Below are 18,533 nucleotides of genomic sequence, written 5' to 3' on the forward strand. Positions count from 1 at the left end.
GAGGGAGGCGAGAAAATGGCGGCGGCGGCGGCGCCTTGAGCGGCGCGTCCCAGGCGAGTGTCCCGGCGGGGCGCGCGGAGCGCGGGCAGCGGCAGCCGCGGGGCCCCGGCCGGGCCGCGGGGGCGGGGAACCCGCGCCCTGACCGCGCCCCGGCGCCGGGCCGGCCCCTCCAGCCCGCCTGCCTTTGGTCTCCTGAGGGGGCGGTGGCGGGGCCGGGCTGGGCGATGCGGGGGCTCAGGGTGGGTCAGCCTGGCCTGGGTGGGGGGCGGCCGGTGAGGGGGCACCGGGGTCGCTCAGCGCGGTGCCGGTACTCCGCATGTTGTGGGGTGTATTCCCACAGAGCGTACCTTCGTTATTATTATCATTTTATTATTATTTCGGAGCCCTCTGTCAAATACCGGAATGCCTGTAGGGGTTAGGCTTGGAGGAAATGTTTATTTAGTTTGGGTTTTTTGTGGTTTGTCCCCTTGGAGTTGCAGGGAGAGGTTGTGAATTGAAAAAAAAAAAATAAACCATGTGGTTACCGATGGTTGTGGGTTGTCAGCAGGATTTATTATTACCATGGCATTTGCCAAAACTTTCCAAAACATGAATAATGACGTTAATGTGTCCACTGTGAGGGTAGTTTGTTAATTGGTATAGAATAGCGGGTATTTTTTTACTTCAGGTTGTTGCTTTGACCAAGAAAAATATAAAGAAAGAAAACTTTGGAAAATTCATCTTATGCACAATGTAACTTGAAGTTATGTGGCGTCTTGTACTGTTACTGCTTGAATAAATACATATTTTCAATGTAGTTTTCTGTTGTGCTTTGTATTTCGGGCTCACTTAAAAGCGTAGTGGTTGTTTCACATTTGTGTTTTTTAAAACTGCGTTACAGAGATTGTTTTGAGTTAAAGTTGCTCAGGGAACATCATTGCAAGGTCTTCATCATTAAACAAAATTAATTTTCTTACAAGTTAGCGTCTAATTCCTGTGTGAGGTGAGGTGTCAGAGGAGAGATGGAGATGCTGAGCTAAAATTCAGGAGCTCCTTACTGTACATCCTTTTTTTCATTGTACATCTTTTGTGAGAACAACCTGAGCAATGATAATATTGTTTTTTAAGTAATTTTGAGCAGCAGGATTAACAGTCTCATGAAGTAAACTTGTGATGGAATAGTTACTAAGTGGAATATGTTGCACATCTTGCTTAAAACACACCAAAACCGTGGCCGAGAACGAAGGAAATTAGACGTCCAATATTGTTTTAAGCTAATTTAACTGGTTGCATAACTCTGCAAAAACTAGCTAAACAAGTTGCCGGTGTAAATATTTTGAGGTGCTTTTAATGTCCACTGGAGGACTGGACTGCAGGATTTTTTTAAGATACTTTTCGTTATGTGAAATTAATGTAAAGTGGTTTTAGAAATTATGCTGGGATCATTGCAGTTGGAGAGGGAACCCCTGTGTGTTAACTTGTGCCCTGATGTACAAGTGGCATCAGTAATGCACAACAGACCTCCATTTTTAACAACAAATCATATTTTTTCTTCAGTTCTAATGGCAGGAATCTCTGCTTTTAAAGCATCCTTGATCGCCACGAATTTTCTTTGATGGCAAGTATCCAGTACAAGGGTAGGCAAGAGGTCTTTAGGTGACTCTGTGTGTGTTACAGTTTAGTTGTTGCAGGTGCTCAGGAGCTGCAGCATCATGTGCATCCCTCTGCTTGCAGAGTAGTCGTGTTTTGGGAGGTGAGGGTGGCAGCCTCGCAGTGTCCTGTTCTGCTTCCAGCTGTGTGAGTTGAAACTCCTGATTATATTCCCGTTTGATGCAGCATCCAATGGGCGATTTGTTAGGAACTTGGCAAAGCTGCTTTTTTTCTAGTACATTGCAGCTCACTCTGATGATTTCTCTGAGCCCCTCTTTATGGTAAGAAGGAAACACATCTTCTCAACCCTCCCTTTTTTTGGCATCCTTTGGAAAGCAATAAACAGCTACTATGTGATTTCCTGTTAATCATAATACAAAGACTGAAAAGGAAACTGCAGTAAACACCCCCATAACATATATTGAGATTTGTGATTCATTTCAGTTATATAGATGACATTTTGTGCTCTGCAGCAGAGGGAAGTCTCATAAGACTGTGGAGGATCATTTGAGGTGCTTAAATAGGTAGTTTCTTCCTTGGTTCCTGCTATATTGTGTGTGGTATTGCTATTAGAAGGATTTTTTTCCTCTATCCTTTCTCTCTCTCTCCAAACAGAGCATTTCACTGGTGATTTTTGCAGGTTTTGCTCAGCGTCCAGGGTCAGCCAGCATTTTCAGTGCTGGGCTGTGGGGGTGAGGAGGGTGGTACTGGTCCTGTGTCGTTGGCTGGAAATTTTGGATGTATTCCTAAATTGGTTCTTTATTGCTACTTTTGATGTATCTTAAAAAATTATAACTAGATCTCTCAAGAGAGTGTATCAAGTAATAGCAAATGCTATAAACTAAGATTAGATATGAAAATAAATACTTTACTATGGGGTTGGTGAGGCCCTGGCACAGGTTACCCACAAAGGTTGTGGCTGCTCCATCTCTGCAAGTGTTCAGGGCCACGTTGGATGAGGCTTGAAGCAACCTGGTGTATTGAAAGGTGACCTTGCCATGAGAGGGAGTGGGATGAGATGATCTTTAAGGTCCCTCCAACCGAAACCATTCCGTGATTCTGTGAAACTTACCTTTTGAAAATTGTCCCTTTTTCTGTCTCAGCAAAACGTTTTTGGTTTTTTTTTGCATTAAAATCAGCATGTTCTGGCATTGCTTTTGAACCACTTCTGTGTCACTCCTGCCAGGCTGGACGAACGCTGCACAGCTATGGAGAATGAACCCAACACAACAACATGTTCTGCATCCACCACGACTGTCACCACCACCTCCACCTCCCGCACGCCGCTGCCGCAGATCTCCGTCTACAGCGGCTCTGACAGACATGCTGTCCAGGTACTGGGCTCTGGGGGCTTCCTCCCTGTCCTGTACAGAGCTCTAAACACAGGCATTGTGCAGTGCTTTACACAGAATTAACATTTCATTCTTAATTGCTGTTGTCTTTCTCAATAGCTGGCTGGCTGGTTTTTAGGAGGTGTTTACTAGAGGGTCTCAGACTATGTAAGGATAGTTCAGGGTAGGCTGGTCTCCTAACTAAGGAAAGGGGAAATGCTATGGTAGAAAGTTTGGTCTGTTCACCATTTGCTGAGGGTGCAGTTTATTAACATAAACCTTTGCAAAATAAAGCTGTTTGTTTGAGCAGTGTTGACTAGAGGGATCCAAGGTATTTGAGTGGGTGTAAGTGCTACTTGGGATCCAGCACTCTTGCTGTTGTTGAAATTAGGTCTCCTTGAACTCTGTACAGTCCATTCTGTTGTGTTTGATAATTGGGTTTCTCACACACTGATCTGTCAAAAAGCAGAACATGATGTAGAATGTGTTGACAGGCAGCTGAAAGGCTGAGATGAAGTGTTGGGGATGATGCTGTATTGTCAGGCTGTCCTTGGGAATGTGAATATATTGATGCTGACAGTACTCTGTGACTTGGTCAAGAACAGTGAGGGAGCAAGTTCAGTATTACATAATTGGTGTGAAACATTTATTTGGTTTTATTTCCTTGTAAGGGTAAACTTCAACATCATGTCACCATGGTGAGTACTTTGCTATTGTAATTAATTACCTACTGATTCATCACAGGTTATTCAGCAGGCCTTGCATCGTCCTCCTAGCTCAGCTGCTCAGTACCTCCAGCAGATGTATGCAGCCCAACAGCAGCATCTGATGCTGCAGACTGCTGCTCTGCAGCAGCAGCACTTAAGCAGTACCCAATTTCAGAGTCTGGCAACTGTTCCACAGGTGAGAGTGAAGATTGCCGAAAAGGAATTGTGTATTATCTAGAGCAGGGCTACAGTCATTGTAAAATATAATAACAGCTTAAGTGCCTGAGCTTAATGCCTTGTGATAATTCACTGTTATATTTTAATGATACTGTTATCATCCTCCAAACTGTTCGGAGGATTTTGTCCAGTGGTATAGATGCTCCAGTAGGCAACCATTCCATGCTTTATTGCATACATTCTAATGCATCATGTAAATCATCAAAATAAAAGTAATAAAATAAATATTAAAAATAGACTACTTCAATCCTCATCCCGTGATTTTCTCTAAAAGTTGGTGGGGGAAGCAATGAATGGCATTGTATCTTAGTGAAATAAAAAATAATGAACATCTGGCATCTTAGTGTGTTTTGCCTCACATCTGGCTGCATTATGAGTAATGGCAAAATTAAATTTTAACCCTGAGTGTGAAAATGCAGGAGGTAAATGACATTTCATATCTGAAACACAGCTTTTAACATCAGTGATCACTGGAGGAGACCCGTTTTGAATTAAAGCAGTGGCAAGATTTCCTTTGACCTCAGTTGGACTTGGATTGAGAATTTGATCTTGCAGAGAGAAGTTGTTGTTAATGATTTTACACAGAAAAATGTGAAATGGAGTTAAAGACCTCAGGGATATGTCTGTTTGGTCTCAGAACTGGACTGACTCATTTTTGCTCCTGGCTTTTTCTTCTATACCTTTTTCATTAGATTATTGTAATATGTTGATTTGGGGTTTTTTTGTTGTTGTTGTGATGGATTTCTATGTGGATATACAGTTACTGAGACAGAGCAAAGAAAATCAGGTTGGAAAAGGCTGAGAAGTTCTCATTCTTTTCATACAGAAACCTAAATCACTGTCCCTGTTATTCATCTGAAGGGCTGGAATAGTATCCTGTGATAGACACTAGATATGCATACATAAGTTACCATTCCAGAATATGAGGCTGTTCTTTACAGCATTTATAGAGTTTATTTTTAGAAGATTCTAATCACAACAAAATTATGATGTGAGTTTTAATAATGACAGGTTTTTTATGATACCTCATTTTAAGTTCTGAGCACCACAGGTAGTGAGGTGGTCACTTAGCTCCATCATTAGCAGTTTGGCAGACTTTGCCTCTGATCATTTTTCTTCAAGTCTTGATCTGAAAGAATTAGATGCCTGAAATTTGGTAGGACTCCAAGGAATTTAGCACCTTGCATGTACCATTCCATAGTGCAGAGTGCACTTTGCTGAAAACTATTTCCACTGAGTAAAGCATCTCACTGTTAACTCAGACAAAGGTGAAGGTAGAGAGGGCTGTTTCTGATGGTTTATGCAATAAAATGAACATCACTTAAGCACTTTCTGATTTCACTATTTGACAAATATTCTTGCTATTTAGGCAAGCCTGTCAGGTGGGAGGCAATGTACTTCCCCCACTGGGAGTGTCACTCAGCAGTCAAGCATGTCGCAGACCTCGGTACGTAACTGCACCAAGCCCTCCCTCCATTCCCAACCCTGCTTGGTTGTTGTATGGCTACAGAGAAAAATAGAAAATATTAATAGCATTTCAGTTTATATTGAAATTAATACTACAGTTGCAATGAACAGGAGTATAATGACTCTGTAGTAAGTGCTGGGTGCTCTGTGTGATTATTGGTGGCCAGTGTTGGCTTCCCCAGTCCCAGAACCCCTCTTGGTGCTCTGAGGGGCAGCTGCTCACTCCACAAGCACCAGTGGCTGTTCAAACTCCTGCAGAAATCACTCCCTGAGCTCTCATCTTTCACATGATTTTTTATTGGATTTTCTACATTAGTTTCTTAATGCAGGGCACTACTGTAGGTGGAAATCATAACTGTGTATCAGGGATTAAATAGCACTAAATCTAAAGAATCCAAGTCAATGCTCACGTATATCTAAGAAACTGATTAAATGTTTATAGCATTCATTATTTATTGGTTATCATCTTTTATCATTCATCATTTTTGCAGTTTCACTTCCCATATTCTAGGCATGTGCTCAGGTTTCAGTTGTGAGCGGCTCTGTGTTCAGTTCATGCTGTATTTCTTTAAGTGCCATTGTCAGACATGCACAGTATCTTCTGTACAGTTTTAGAGTTGTCTGAAGTAGGATTTGTTAGTCCTACAGACATCCTGCTTATTAATCACACCCTCAAGCTCTTCATGAGTCCAGTGCATAGCTTCAGTGATTTAACTGTGTATTTTTTTAAGCTCTCATAGCTTGGCTTGGCTTACAGCTATTAGAAGTAAAACCATTTATTCATTAAATTTTGGAGGGAAAGTCTATTAAGATGTCTGATGTTAAACTAACAAAATAATTGGACTGGAGTTTTTCAAGGAAATCTTTTAAGTAAGTGATGAAAAAGAGCTGGGCACTTAACTCTGTTAGACTGGTTAGAGAAAAAAAGAAAAAGCAAAGACAAAACAGCTTCCTTTTTAAAGAAGATGCTAAAGAGTGGTTCTTGAGGAGCATTTAATATGAAACTGGAGAAAGTTTTAGTCTTCAGTCATTATTCAGCGTGCCTATGTGAAATGAAGATTGAAAGTCCATAAGTGGTGGCACAAAGAGGTGTCCTGATCAGGTTGATAATAGAAGATCCCAGTCCAGGCAGTTAATATAAACATTTAAAGATCTTTATTAAAGTTCAGGTGTTATTCTTAAAATATTGAAATCTCATTCTACATACTCAGTAAATGTGTATTTCTGTGAGGCATATTTTTCAGACTTCATATCGTTGTTTATACTTGTAACTGCTTATTATTATTTATTGCAAAGTGGTTGCTTGCAGTTTAAGAATAAAAACGTACAATCTTGCCAGAATCCAATTTTGTGATGATTGGCTCAATATATTTTTGGTATCTTCACAGTTCAGAGATTCCAACTGCCCCTGCCATTTTTGTCAAGGGCTTTCTGGCTTTAGACTCTAGGGTGATGGAATTTCCATGACAGAAGCAATATTTTTGTTTCCTTAGATTAACCTCTCCACCTCTCCTACACCTGCACAGATAATAAGCCGTTCTCAGACCTCCAACACCACCAGCAGCAGCATCACCCAACAGACGATGTTGCTGGGCAGCACCTCTCCCACCCTGAGTGCAAGCCAGGCTCAAATGTATCTGCGAGCTCAGATGGTAAGTTTTGATTACAGTCCTTGCAAACTTTGGCTTTGCTGTCCTTATTGGAAGATCTGAGCTCTCTTTCTTGAATATAGTAAATATTGGGCTGCTCTTTTTTTTCACTAATTTGCTGTATTGAAGGTAAGTCCTCTTAAGTGTTTGTATGAAAGTTCATGTGTTTATTTATCTCAAAGATTTTTCTCAGTATGCAGAACAAATATGTTATTATATTTGGTTTACATTATTCTCTTTTGTTTTCTTTGTTTCTATTCTTTATTATTTCCTTTATTTACTAAAATTACTATGATAAATAGTTCTTTAAATAAATTAATCTAAAAGTAAAAAAGTAAATCTTAGAAGCTGTACATCAGTAAGTGTAAGTTATGTATCTCTTTAAGATACTACATTTCTTTCACAGGTTTTAAAAATTTCAGTCTGTTACTGCATTTTTTTCTTACCAGCTTATTTTCACTCCTGCGACCACTGTGGCTGCTGTCCAGTCTGACATTCCTGTTGTCTCCTCATCCTCCTCATCTTCCTGTCAGTCTGCAGCTACTCAGGTGAGCTTGTGTAAACTTACTAAAGGTCTGCTCCGTCGAGTGGGACAAAACTGAAAAGTAAGGAAATGTTGCGCTTTAGTTTTTCTTGCTCTACTTTCACCCCAGACCAGAAAGCAGATGAGCTGCTGGGGTGGCTCTGCCAAACTCCAGCTGAGTCACCTTACCTGAGGAGGTGTGCTGAAGGATTTGTCCTTGCTGGGGCAGGATGGCAGTAAATGCCTCCTGCATGCCAGGGAGGAAGCGAGCACTGTTGTCTTGGGTTTAAATGTGCCCTATGGTGACACACAGTGAGAAGTGAAATGTAAACTGGCTGTTCATTACACAGGTACTAACTGTTGAGCGAGGAAAGGATTATGTAATCAACATAGGGAATGGTGATAATAATTAGTCCTCTTTTTCATGTAAAAGATGATGTAAATTAGTGCTACAAGGGTAGGCATTATCCTTGAAAATGAAGCTTTAGCTCAGCACGTAGGATTGGAGATCTGGGATCATTATATACAAAATCTGGCTGCGGTATAACAGACTTCAGTGAAAATTATCCCTGACTGATTTACATTTCAGAAAGCAAACCTTTTGTTTCCTGTGACATTGGAGGTGTCATGATGAGAAGGGAGGTTAATATTGGTTAATTTAGAGGTTAATATAGAACCAAAGGTCTCAGTTTTGTTAACACACAGATAGCAGAGAAGACTCTGGTTCCACTGACCACCCTGAGGCTCTGGTTTATGTTGATGTCTGGAAGCTCACTCACAGACCACTGCACTTCTGCAGTGTCTGTAAATATAAAAGTTTGCTTAAGATGCCTTGTGTCACTTACTTGGAAGGTGCAATAAAAGAGAAAAATGAAAGTTTTAATTCAAATTAATAATTTCCATTTATTTTAAAAATCCAGTAAGGGAAAAAAGACTTCTGTATTTATCACTGAAATAAAGATCCCTATCGTTCTCTAAATTTTAAGGCTTTAAAGATACTTTGATATGCAGATTTTTAGCTTCTTGTTATCACATGGGATGAGAAGCATTACAAAATGGGGGTTTTTTTGCTGTTTTTGCCTGATAGTTATCATAGCTCTTTATAATGTTTGGGTCTTTTCATGTTTTGCTCATTTCCCAGGTTCAGAACTTGACGTTGCGCAGTCAGAAGCTGGGTGTGTTGTCAAGTTCCCAGAATGGCCCACCAAAGAGCAGCAGTCAAAGTCAGTCCCTGTGCCCCAGCAAAGCTGTCAGCAGCTCCAAGGGCAGCCAGGCAGATCCCTCAGAGAGCAATAGGAAAGGCGAGAGCCCCGCTCCAGAGTGTCGGAGCACGCCGGTCACACGGACATCCAGCATACACCACTTGATTACACCAGGTGGGGTGAATGTGGAGCTACAGAAACTAATTTGTATGTCACAGTTCTGCCAGAGTGCAGTGCTCTCTGACCAAATTATTATAGATATTCCACATGAACAGAGTTCATATTTTATTAGTAAATTCACTTATTTGTTGGTATTGGATGTTGCACAGGATTTTGATTAAGCAGAGGCAGGAATGTTCTTAAATCACAACACAAGCACAATATAGGAACTGCAATACCCTGTTTAGTCACAGCACAAACATGATTCTCATTCCTGGTGTCTCTGTATGTTTGTTGTCAGGACATGTCATCCCATTTCTGGGCAGCAAAATATGGGCTGAAACCACCTCAAGCTTCTTGCTTCCGTCTAAATCCATTGTATTGGTGGTTTATTTCTTTTTTTCTGTATTGTCTGTGTCATGAGAATGTTCTTATAGCAAGTATTTTTATAAACCCATAGGTAACAATGCTCAGAATTTTAGTATTTTGTCCTGAGATAAATCCAAATAGCCTGCACTTGGTTAGAGAGGCACTTACACTGCATGCAGCATATTTGCATCTTAGCTTTCTTATTTTGAAAAAGTGACGGTAGTCTAGACAGTTGGTCTGAATTCTGTGGAATGTAGCTTGGCTTAATGACAGCTTTTAGAGAAAGAGTGGGGCTTGGAGGCAGACATGCTGGATGTATTGAGCCCTAAGGCTCTCAGAACTCTCATTGGTAAGAGAAAACCCACCCTTAGTAGCAGAACAAATAAAAAACCTACATAAATGAGCTGTTTCTCAAGTGGACAGGACAAAGCAAGAAGAGGTTTGCATGTGGAGGAAAACACGTGTGTGTGCTGTAAGAAATAACTGGTGAGTCACTGGTTCACTTAAAGGTGATGTGATTTCTCTGGAAGCTGCACTATTTTTAGGATTGTGCCTCTCAGTTGCTGTGTTCAAGTTCAGGCAAATGCTTTCAATGGTTTAAATTTATACTAAACTCTTGGAGTTTTATTTAGTTTCTTAACATAGTATTATCTAAAGTTTAACTTAACAGTTATCAGCAAATCCTGTTGTGCTTATCATTTCTCTTCCAGTCTGCTTCAAAGCAAAGGTTAAATACATTTGAAGTTGTGTGAAATTCTTAAATAAGGCTGATTCAACAATAATCTTAAACCTAAAGCAAAAAAAAAAAAGTTTAGATACTTCTTTATAGAAAGTACATACATGTAAAAAGTATGACTATATTTATTTATTCATTGCTGCATTTTGCTTTGGAAATTGAAACACTCCCCTAATAAATTGTTGTTGTGTTCTGTGTGCTGTCAAAGAAGATATTTTTAAACAAATACTGGCAGTGTTAAAAAAAAAAAGTGCTGATCTTTAAAGTGAGCATTTTTGAGGTATTTGTATTTTATAATATTTTCAGGACTTGAAGAAGTAAATACTAATTGTCACTTTTTTTCTCTTCCTTCACAGCTTCATATTCTCCATTGCAACCTCATTCTCTAGTAAAACATCAGCAGATCCCACTTCATTCGCCACCTCCAAAGATTTCCCATCATCAGCTGATCCTGCAGCAGCAGCAGCAGCAAGTCCAGCCCATTGCACTCCAGACTCCTCCGGGCCAGGAGCCGCCTCCATCCCAACACTGCCTGCCCCTCCCCAGCCATGCGCTGCCCCCGGCTCCCAGCACCGTCCAGTCCCACTGCTCCCCTATCCACATCCATCCTCCGCCTCTCACGCTCTCTCCTACCCCATCCCAGTCAGCTCAGCAGTCCGTGGTGGTGTCCCCGCCGCCGTCGCACTCCCCGAGTCAGTCACCCACCATAATTATTCACCCTCAAGCCCTTATCCAGTCCCAGGCCAGCTCGCTGGTGCCGGCGGCCCTGCAGCCCGAGCCGGCCGCTCCCCAGGCGGCTGCCGCCAACCCCGTGCGGCCATCGCAGGGGCTCAGCCTCCCGCCGCACTTGCCGCTCCCGCCCTCGCCCGCCGTGCACATCGGGGCCGTGGAACCGCCCAGCTTGGTTTCCCCGGGCCAGCAGCTCGTGTCCTCCACGCCACACCAGCAGTATCCGGCCGTGCAATCCGCTCCCATCCCTCTGGCAGCTCCGCCTCAGCTCTCGGCATCCTCAACCCAGATTCAACCGCTGCCCCTGCAGTCTGTGCAGTCTTTACAAGTGCAGCCTGAAATTCTGTCCCAGGGCCAGGTTTTGGTTCAAAACACTTTGGTTTCTGGGGAAGAACTTCCTGCTGCAGAGGCTTTGGTCCAGCTGCCATTTCAAACTCTTCCACCGCCACAGACGGTCGCAGTAAATCTGCAGGTGCAGCCGTCAGTTCCGATTGAAACTCCAGCGGTGAGTGATAACATTGCATCCTTTATTCTTTCCTTGGGCTTCTCTAGAGCTGTGACTCTGGCCCATTGACTTCAGAGGGACCTAAATCAGGTGCTAGTCAGAGGACAAGAAACCTATTTATGACAGAACTGAGTTTTAAGAAAACAATAAACGTTTTTCTTCCATTTCATGTTTTGGTTTGGGGTTCTTTTGTTGGCTTTTTGTAATGGGTCTTTAGTCAAGAATATCAACCAGGAATCGTGGAAGTGTAAATTTAAGATCTAAAATCTTGTTTCTTAATGAAGTTACAATGTTTTTGAAGTTGAAAAAAGTAAGTAAATATATGGCAATGCTTACATAAAGAATTTTTGTAAATATGACATGAGTACTGTAAACTTTTACCTCAATACAACTAGATTTTGATTAGGAGAACAATCTATACTAGGTGGAAAGTGCATATCAGGTTATTAAGATGATAAATGATAGATAAGATGATAGGTTTCTGGATTATTACTTTTGTATTACCATTAAAAATACCCTCTTCATAAAAGAATAGGGGAATTTTGACGCTATTTTGGCAATTCCCGTCACCACCATTTAATTTGGTTCAGTGTTTGTCTCAGATGCCTGCAGTTTGTAATTGAAGGTTTTGCCTTCAATCACTGGATTAAAATCAAGTACGGGAAAATCAAACAATATGCAAATATGGCTGATGTTTAAGATGGCATTGCAGGGTTTTAGTGGTAAAATGCTAATGAGATTAAGTTGAGCAAAAGAAATCAGCAGCTCTTGTAGGCTTTTTTGAGGCTGTCAACACGTTAAGGAAGGAGGTGTGCTGCTCATTTTTAATTTATTTTAAAAGGGTAATCTCAACTCTGGTATTTCATGGAAAAATTGGGCAAAAGAGTAGGAGCCAGGTTTGCTTTTGACAGGGTGGTGTTATACATTTTAATCTGCTAAACTGACTGTCAGGAATTGATGTAAATTTATTTCAATACTTTCGAGGGAAAGACTTTAAAATCTCTTATAACCACTAATGCTTGATTAAGTTACACCTCTAAGTCTTGGTGTACTCTTCTGAAATACTCAGCTTGATTACACTACTGTATAAGATAGAAAAATTTGCAGACGTGTCATTAAACTTGCATTTTGCAGATGTATATAAATAACATCAAATGTATGTGCAATTAAGAATAACAGTAAACTATACACAAAAGATACTGAAAAAGTCAAGTCCTCTGCTCTGTTTGATTGGAGAACTGTGCTTCTTTATGTATTGCTGTTTGTAACAAAATACTTCAATTTTACTGTCATAGATATTGTGATGTCCTCAGAGTTACATTGTTTGGTATGCATTTTGGGAACTAGTATTTTATTAAAATATTAACATATTTGAACTGGTAATTTATTTTTAAACCTGTATTTATGCAACTCTTTTAAGGTGTTAAGATAGAATGGAAATCTCTCTAAAGCAATAGTTTGTTGGATGCAGATTTGCCAAGTGGAGAATGTGTGTGAAGGGGAGATGCCCGAGGACTCAGATTGTGTCCACATGGCAAGAACACCTACACCACCCACTTTGTCCCCACCAGCCATAACCTTGGGCCATGGAGAGGCTCTTAATTCAGAAGATCCTTTGTCAGGTGAGGAAAAAAATGTCAAACTAAGGTAGCTTTTGGTTTTGTGATTTGTGTAAGTAATTAATGGCCAATTGTGTTTGTAGTTAGCAGGTACAGAATAAAGGAAAATGTTTGCATGCGGAGGGGGTTTGTGGAATAGTCTGAGATAAACCATCTGGTTTTATAAGTGAAATCTATAAAGCCTAGGGAAGAGCCTGTGTTAGGGGTTGATGGGTGCAGAGATGAGTCTTGGGGATTTATCACCTCTTACTTCCAGATTCTGAGCCAATGGTTGGACATAAGTGATAAAACATAACATGTTTTTTTTTTTATTTTTTGCAGAACATGGGGGACTGCCTTCAGTGACATCATCAGTCAGTGCCTCAGTAATTAAATCTCCATCTGATCCTTCCCATGTCTCTATTCCACCACCACCTCTTTTGCTTCCGGCTGCAACAACAAGGAGCAACAGCACATCCATGCCCAATAGCATTCCCAGCCTAGAAAATAAACCTCCACAGGCTATTGTTAAACCTCAGATCCTGACCCACGTCATCGAAGGCTTTGTGATTCAGGAGGGGTTGGAGCCGTTCCCTGTAAGTCTAAAAGTTGCTAGGAATTTTTTACTACTCATATTTGAAATTAACTCTTTGTAAGCATGATGTTATTTGTGGCTAGTAGGTATTTAGATCTTGAATTATGTTTCAGATGTTGGTTTTGACTTTTTCTTCACTGATTGGTGAGTCGTAGGCTATATTTGGAGATAACTACAGAGAGTGTGTTTAGGCTACCATTTGGAATAACTTTTTTACATTTGTCTGCCTCCTAGATCCCTCAATTTAAGTGATACCTTAATTTAAATCTCAGAGCTGAGTCTGTGTTAAAATTCTAAAATGTTACAATTTGTTGTTTCAAGCACTGGCAAGCTCTTAACTGGGCTAGGTGTAATTAGTGCTGTGTCTGATAAGAATTACTGTTGAAAATTTTAAATCACAAACTGACAATTTAAAAACCTGCCTTACTAATTTAACACGTATCTCATTTTCCCATTCCTTCATTTCTGTAGATATAATGTGTTTCTTCCTTTGTTAAATATAATTGCAAGCTCTGCAGAGCAGGAGTGAGTCTTAATTTGTTTGAGAAATGAGCTTTGGCACAATATAATTACGCTTCATTGATATGAAGTAGAAACTGATCATCTTCTCAGTTACAACTCTTAAGTCACAAATACTGTTTTTAATTATTCCTTGTTGTGAATAATGTTAATTACTCACCGTTGCTTTTCTTTTATTGCACTAGGTCAGTCGTTCGTCTTTGCTGGTGGAACAGCCTGCAGAGAAGAGATTGCTGGTGGAGGGTCAGATCATGAGTGTGGTGTGTGTTGAATCAGACTTGCAGAACACAAAACATGCAGACAACTCATCAGACACAGAGATAGAGGATATGATTGCAGAAGGTTTGTAGTTTTAATTTAAATAATCATTTCCGCTCTCCAGTTCTGTGTCCTATGAAATTGGAATCAAACTGTGGCCTAACAGAAAAACCAAGTTATTCTGCAAACACATGTTTTTCTATAAATTCATCTAAGATTTGAAAGTTCAGAATTTTTTAGCCACTCCTGGGTTTTCTTTCCCACGGCTTTTATCCTTATTACACCAGAGCTGTGTTTGGTGATGTGCTTCAATTTAGTCTTAATGCAACTCTTTCTTTCGTTCTCTTAGAATAGTTCTATTCCCTCTTCCATATCAAAACTCTTTGCAGCAGTTACTTTGTCCTTAATTTGTTTCATTAGATGTTAATTCAGTTTTCTTTTCAGTATTAACACTAGACTGTCTGTTTTGTGGAATTATCCAAACGCTCATAGTGTTACTGGTTAGTTATTGTTCCTGACTGCTGGTGTTAGGTTTATGTAGAGAATTTGTAACTACTCATTAGATGAGCTAGTAGGAAACATCCAACATGGAGACACATCCATGTGCACAGGAGTAGAGGAGATTTGATTTTCTGGTAGTAAAGCAGGGTATGATTGTGTGTGTGGTAGAAACACCCTTCAAATACCCTTCTCAGTATTTCTATCTCTGCTGCATTAGTGCTTTTTGTAGAGCAGGAAAAGGCCATCTCCCCTCACCAATAAAGAGAAATACTCTGTAACAATAAGATGTAAATCTGCAGATGCCATAATCCTTTTCTTTACACATGCAGCTTATCTTCTTCATAGATTAAAAGTTATATATATTCAAGATTCAGTGTTTTCTTTGCTTTCACAAGTCCCTTTGGTTGTAGCAGCTGCTTATTCAAAGAAAGTACTTTAAAAGGTTAATTTATTATGTCATTACAGGAGAGGTTGCATTTAGACTGTAGAAGGCCTGGTTTTCTTAATGAACTCTTTATGAAGCAATTCATGAGTAATGTAGCCCTTCTTTTTTAATTGCTTGCTATGTTTGGGGGCAGATCTGCTCATGGATGGCTTGAAATTCAACAAAAAGCTGATTAAGTTCATTGAATAACTTAATTGAAGGTTCATTAAGGTTCAGTTTGCTCAAGATCTTTTCCAGACAGAATGAAATCTATGCCTTGCTTAGTTTTGCATAATTGTCTGTTAATCAAAGTATTTAATTGAACATGTTTAATATTTGAAGATCTTTTGCCTGCTTGAGGTGAGAGATGTGAACATAATTTTGTTTATTAAAACTGACTTTATTCCTCATTCCTTCTTTAGAGGGACTGGATGAAATTGAAAATGATCTTCTGAAGTGTGAATTTTGTGGAAAAATGGGGTATCCCAATAAGTTTCTGCGGTCAAAAAGATTCTGCTCCACATCCTGTGCCAAAAGGTAACTCTATGTAGTTATTGTTTATCTGGTTAATGGATTAATCTCCCCTGGTTATGAGAGTAAGAATTTGCAGTCAACATCTGAATGCAATGTCTTCCATTATAACAACTGGAAAGTTGATGTTTAGTACTGTAAGTTTTAGAAATGGGGAATGGTTTCCCATTTCTAGTTGTCACTTAGCTCTTTTTTAACATCAGTGTCTGGACATGACCTTTCTCATATCTCTGCTACATTTCCATTTAGGTAGTGGGAATATATATTTTTGATTCTTGGGATATCACCAGCAAAATAATCTTAGAGATTTAGTCCTTTAATCTTAACAGGGGATTTTTTGCCTATATTCTCCTTGGGTAGGTATCAGCTAGGTAGAGAAAATGGAACCAGAAAATACAATGTGATTTTAGGTTTTTAGTGGACATTTCAGAGCAGAACTGTACTATGCTATAAAATGCAAAATATTTCTATCATGGAGAAATTTTAAGAATGGGAAGGACAGATATCTTCCAGGGGTAATCTTGATATACTTGATCCCACAGCGAGATGAGGGTTTTGATTAAACGGCCTTTGAGATACCTTTCTCCTGTATTTCTGTGACAGCTGTTGTTGTAATTAAGCAGCATTTCTACAACACTGTGATTTTATGGTTACTTGATTGAATTCAGTCCAAAAAAACTACTAGTGCATGATTGAATATATCTTACTTCTTTAGGCACAGCCTTAGTTGCACTAAGAAATTTGGGCTGTTTCCATCAGACAAGACCAGTCGTTGGAATCGGAAGTCAGATAGCCAAAGCCTTGGGCGACGCGGGCGTCGGCCGAGCGGCCCTGAGGGGGCGTCACGAGATCATTTTCTTAGACAGGTCTGTGAAATATTTGCTTTACACTATGGCACTGCTTTGGGAATTGCAAATAAAGCCTAATACTGTAGTTACTGCGTTTTCCAGCTTCCAATTACTTATCCATCTGCAGAAGAAGATCTGGCTCCTCATGAAGACGCAGTTCCAACGGCCATGACCACGCGCCTGCGGAGGCAGAGCGAGAGGGAGCGGGAGCTTCGGGAGCTGAGGATGCGGAAAATGCCAGAGAGCATCGACCTGTTACCAGTGGTGCAAACTGACCCCTCAGTGTGGACTGTCGATGAAGTTTGGGCCTTTATACATTCTCTGCCTGGTATGGAGTGGGCAATAACTTGTTCTCTGTTGATTTTAACAGTGAAGCTCCTTGTTTTATAGCAGCACTGTGATGAGGAGGTGGTGTGGTAACAGCAGCAGTGTTAGCTGGTGATAGAGACTGGAATGTGATTTCTTTCCTCTTGCTTGTTCCTTCAGCACAAATCCCATGTTGATAGAACTAGTCCCACTTCTGCTGTTGCATCCCAGCTGATGGAGATTAGAGCTGTTCCTTCCTTCAGTCTGACTTCTCTCAAGAGGTCAGTAGAGAGATCAGACACACTTCCTCCCTGTTACGCTGCTTTCTTCTCTTCCCTCCTCACTTGTTCCTTCTTCTCTTCCTTCCTCCCTTGCTGCTTATTCAACAGAAAAAGCAAGAACAGTGTTACTTCCCTGGATACAACTGAAAAGTTTGAAAGACCTGTAATGAGACAAGTCATTAAAAAAGAATAAGCAAGTTTCTGCTCTAAAGTTAAAATTTATTTTGCATAGCTTTGCTCAGATCTTCTGCCTAGAAACTCTGCATACTGTTAGTCTTAGTTTGTTCTCAGAAAAAAATAATCTGGTTTTTCCTTGTTCACAAGCCTTTCCTTTAGCTCAATATTCAGTTACCTTTATGTCATCTTCAGGTTATTTGACATTTATCATTTCCTAACTATCATAACCTTTAAAGCTTCAGTCCCTACCTTTTCCCAAGGATGCCATTTTATCTGATCAGACACTGTAACCCCTACAGATAACAAGGCAGATCTCTGTGGTTACTGCGTTAGAAAGAGAGAGAGAGAGAGAGAGAGCAAGAAGAGCAACACACATGAACCTCTTTAGGGAAAAAATGGCAACTTTATTGTACAGACAGCCCGTATTTAAAGCATGTTACATGCAGCTAAGACAGGACAGTAGCTCACTGGACAATTGGGAAAAACATCCATGGGACAGTATGTCAGGATGTGTCCCACGGGAAAAACACCAGGTGTTAATCTTTATTATGAATTCCATTCTGTTTTTCACCATATTATCATCTTGGGAGACTTCCTTCCTAACTGAAGCCATAGTCAATTTATCAATCTGGGAATGGACCTGAGAGGCAGGAGAAGTTCAGGCCTCAGAAAGAATTCTCAAGCTGTAATTTCCTAGCTCTCTAAATGTGTGTGTGTCCACAGATCTCCACAGTAGCAGTCATACCATACTTATCCATTAAAACCCAGGCTACATTTGTTCCTGATTTTCTGCTTTTTCTGGAATGTTATACCATTTTTTTCTAAATCCCATTAAACCATTAACCTGTAAGGAATATATCTTCACTCCTAAGTCATACACATGCATTATGACAGGCAGTCTTTTTTAGTAGGTCAGGAAAAGAATTGAATAAGAGATGTCTAAAATCAGTAAAAGCAATCCTTGACTTTCTTCTGATAGTTTATTACAATTCAGTAACACTGTCTGCTTCTGAGAACCTGCAGTGATGACTGTAGAAACAAGCAAAGCTCCTTAGGTTTGGGATGTGATCATTCCTGTTTCTGTACTTGAGCTGTGTTACGGAGTGTAGCTCTGTCACTGCTGTTTTCAGTTGCTGTTTTCATGGATTTGAGGCTCTAGTTAATTCAATAACTAATCATGGGCTCTCAATAAATGGTAGTTCTGTGCTAGAATAATTGAAGTGCCACATAAACACAATTCACTTGCAAGTAT

The 18,533-nt window shown here is 40.3% G+C and overlaps 1 protein-coding gene across 8 annotated transcripts in view; it reads left to right on the forward strand.

The window, feature by feature from the left end:
- The window catches only part of PHC3 (polyhomeotic homolog 3), a 29,575-nt gene continuing 11,042 nt past the window's right edge, over window positions 1–18,533 (forward strand). The window contains exons 1-15 of one of the 8 annotated variants that reach the window (XR_015805785.1): window positions 1–53; window positions 2,816–2,963; window positions 3,705–3,863; window positions 5,274–5,351; window positions 6,865–7,023; window positions 7,470–7,568; window positions 8,685–8,919; window positions 10,366–11,243; window positions 12,715–12,865; window positions 13,184–13,437; window positions 14,141–14,297; window positions 15,561–15,675; window positions 16,385–16,535; window positions 16,620–16,845; window positions 17,004–17,104. Coding sequence is in view for 7 of the 8 variants with exons in the window: in XM_014887076.2 (XP_014742562.1) it covers window positions 2,838–2,963; window positions 3,705–3,863; window positions 5,274–5,351; window positions 6,865–7,023; window positions 7,470–7,568; window positions 8,685–8,919; window positions 10,366–11,243; window positions 12,715–12,865; window positions 13,184–13,437; window positions 14,141–14,297; window positions 15,561–15,675; window positions 16,385–16,535; window positions 16,620–16,845 (2,788 nt within the window). In the remaining variant the exon portion in view is untranslated. The remainder of the gene's footprint in view (window positions 54–2,815; window positions 2,964–3,704; window positions 3,864–5,273; window positions 5,352–6,864; window positions 7,024–7,469; window positions 7,569–8,684; window positions 8,920–10,365; window positions 11,244–12,714; window positions 12,866–13,183; window positions 13,438–14,140; window positions 14,298–15,560; window positions 15,676–16,384; window positions 16,536–16,619; window positions 16,846–17,003; window positions 17,105–18,533) is intronic. The other 7 variants (XM_014887076.2, XM_088171047.1, XM_088171048.1 and 4 more) reach the window with 7 other exon arrangements.

Source organism: Sturnus vulgaris, chromosome 10, assembly GCF_052056855.1.
Source record: "Sturnus vulgaris isolate bStuVul1 chromosome 10, bStuVul1.hap1, whole genome shotgun sequence".
NCBI classification, from domain to species: Eukaryota; Metazoa; Chordata; class Aves; order Passeriformes; family Sturnidae; genus Sturnus; species Sturnus vulgaris.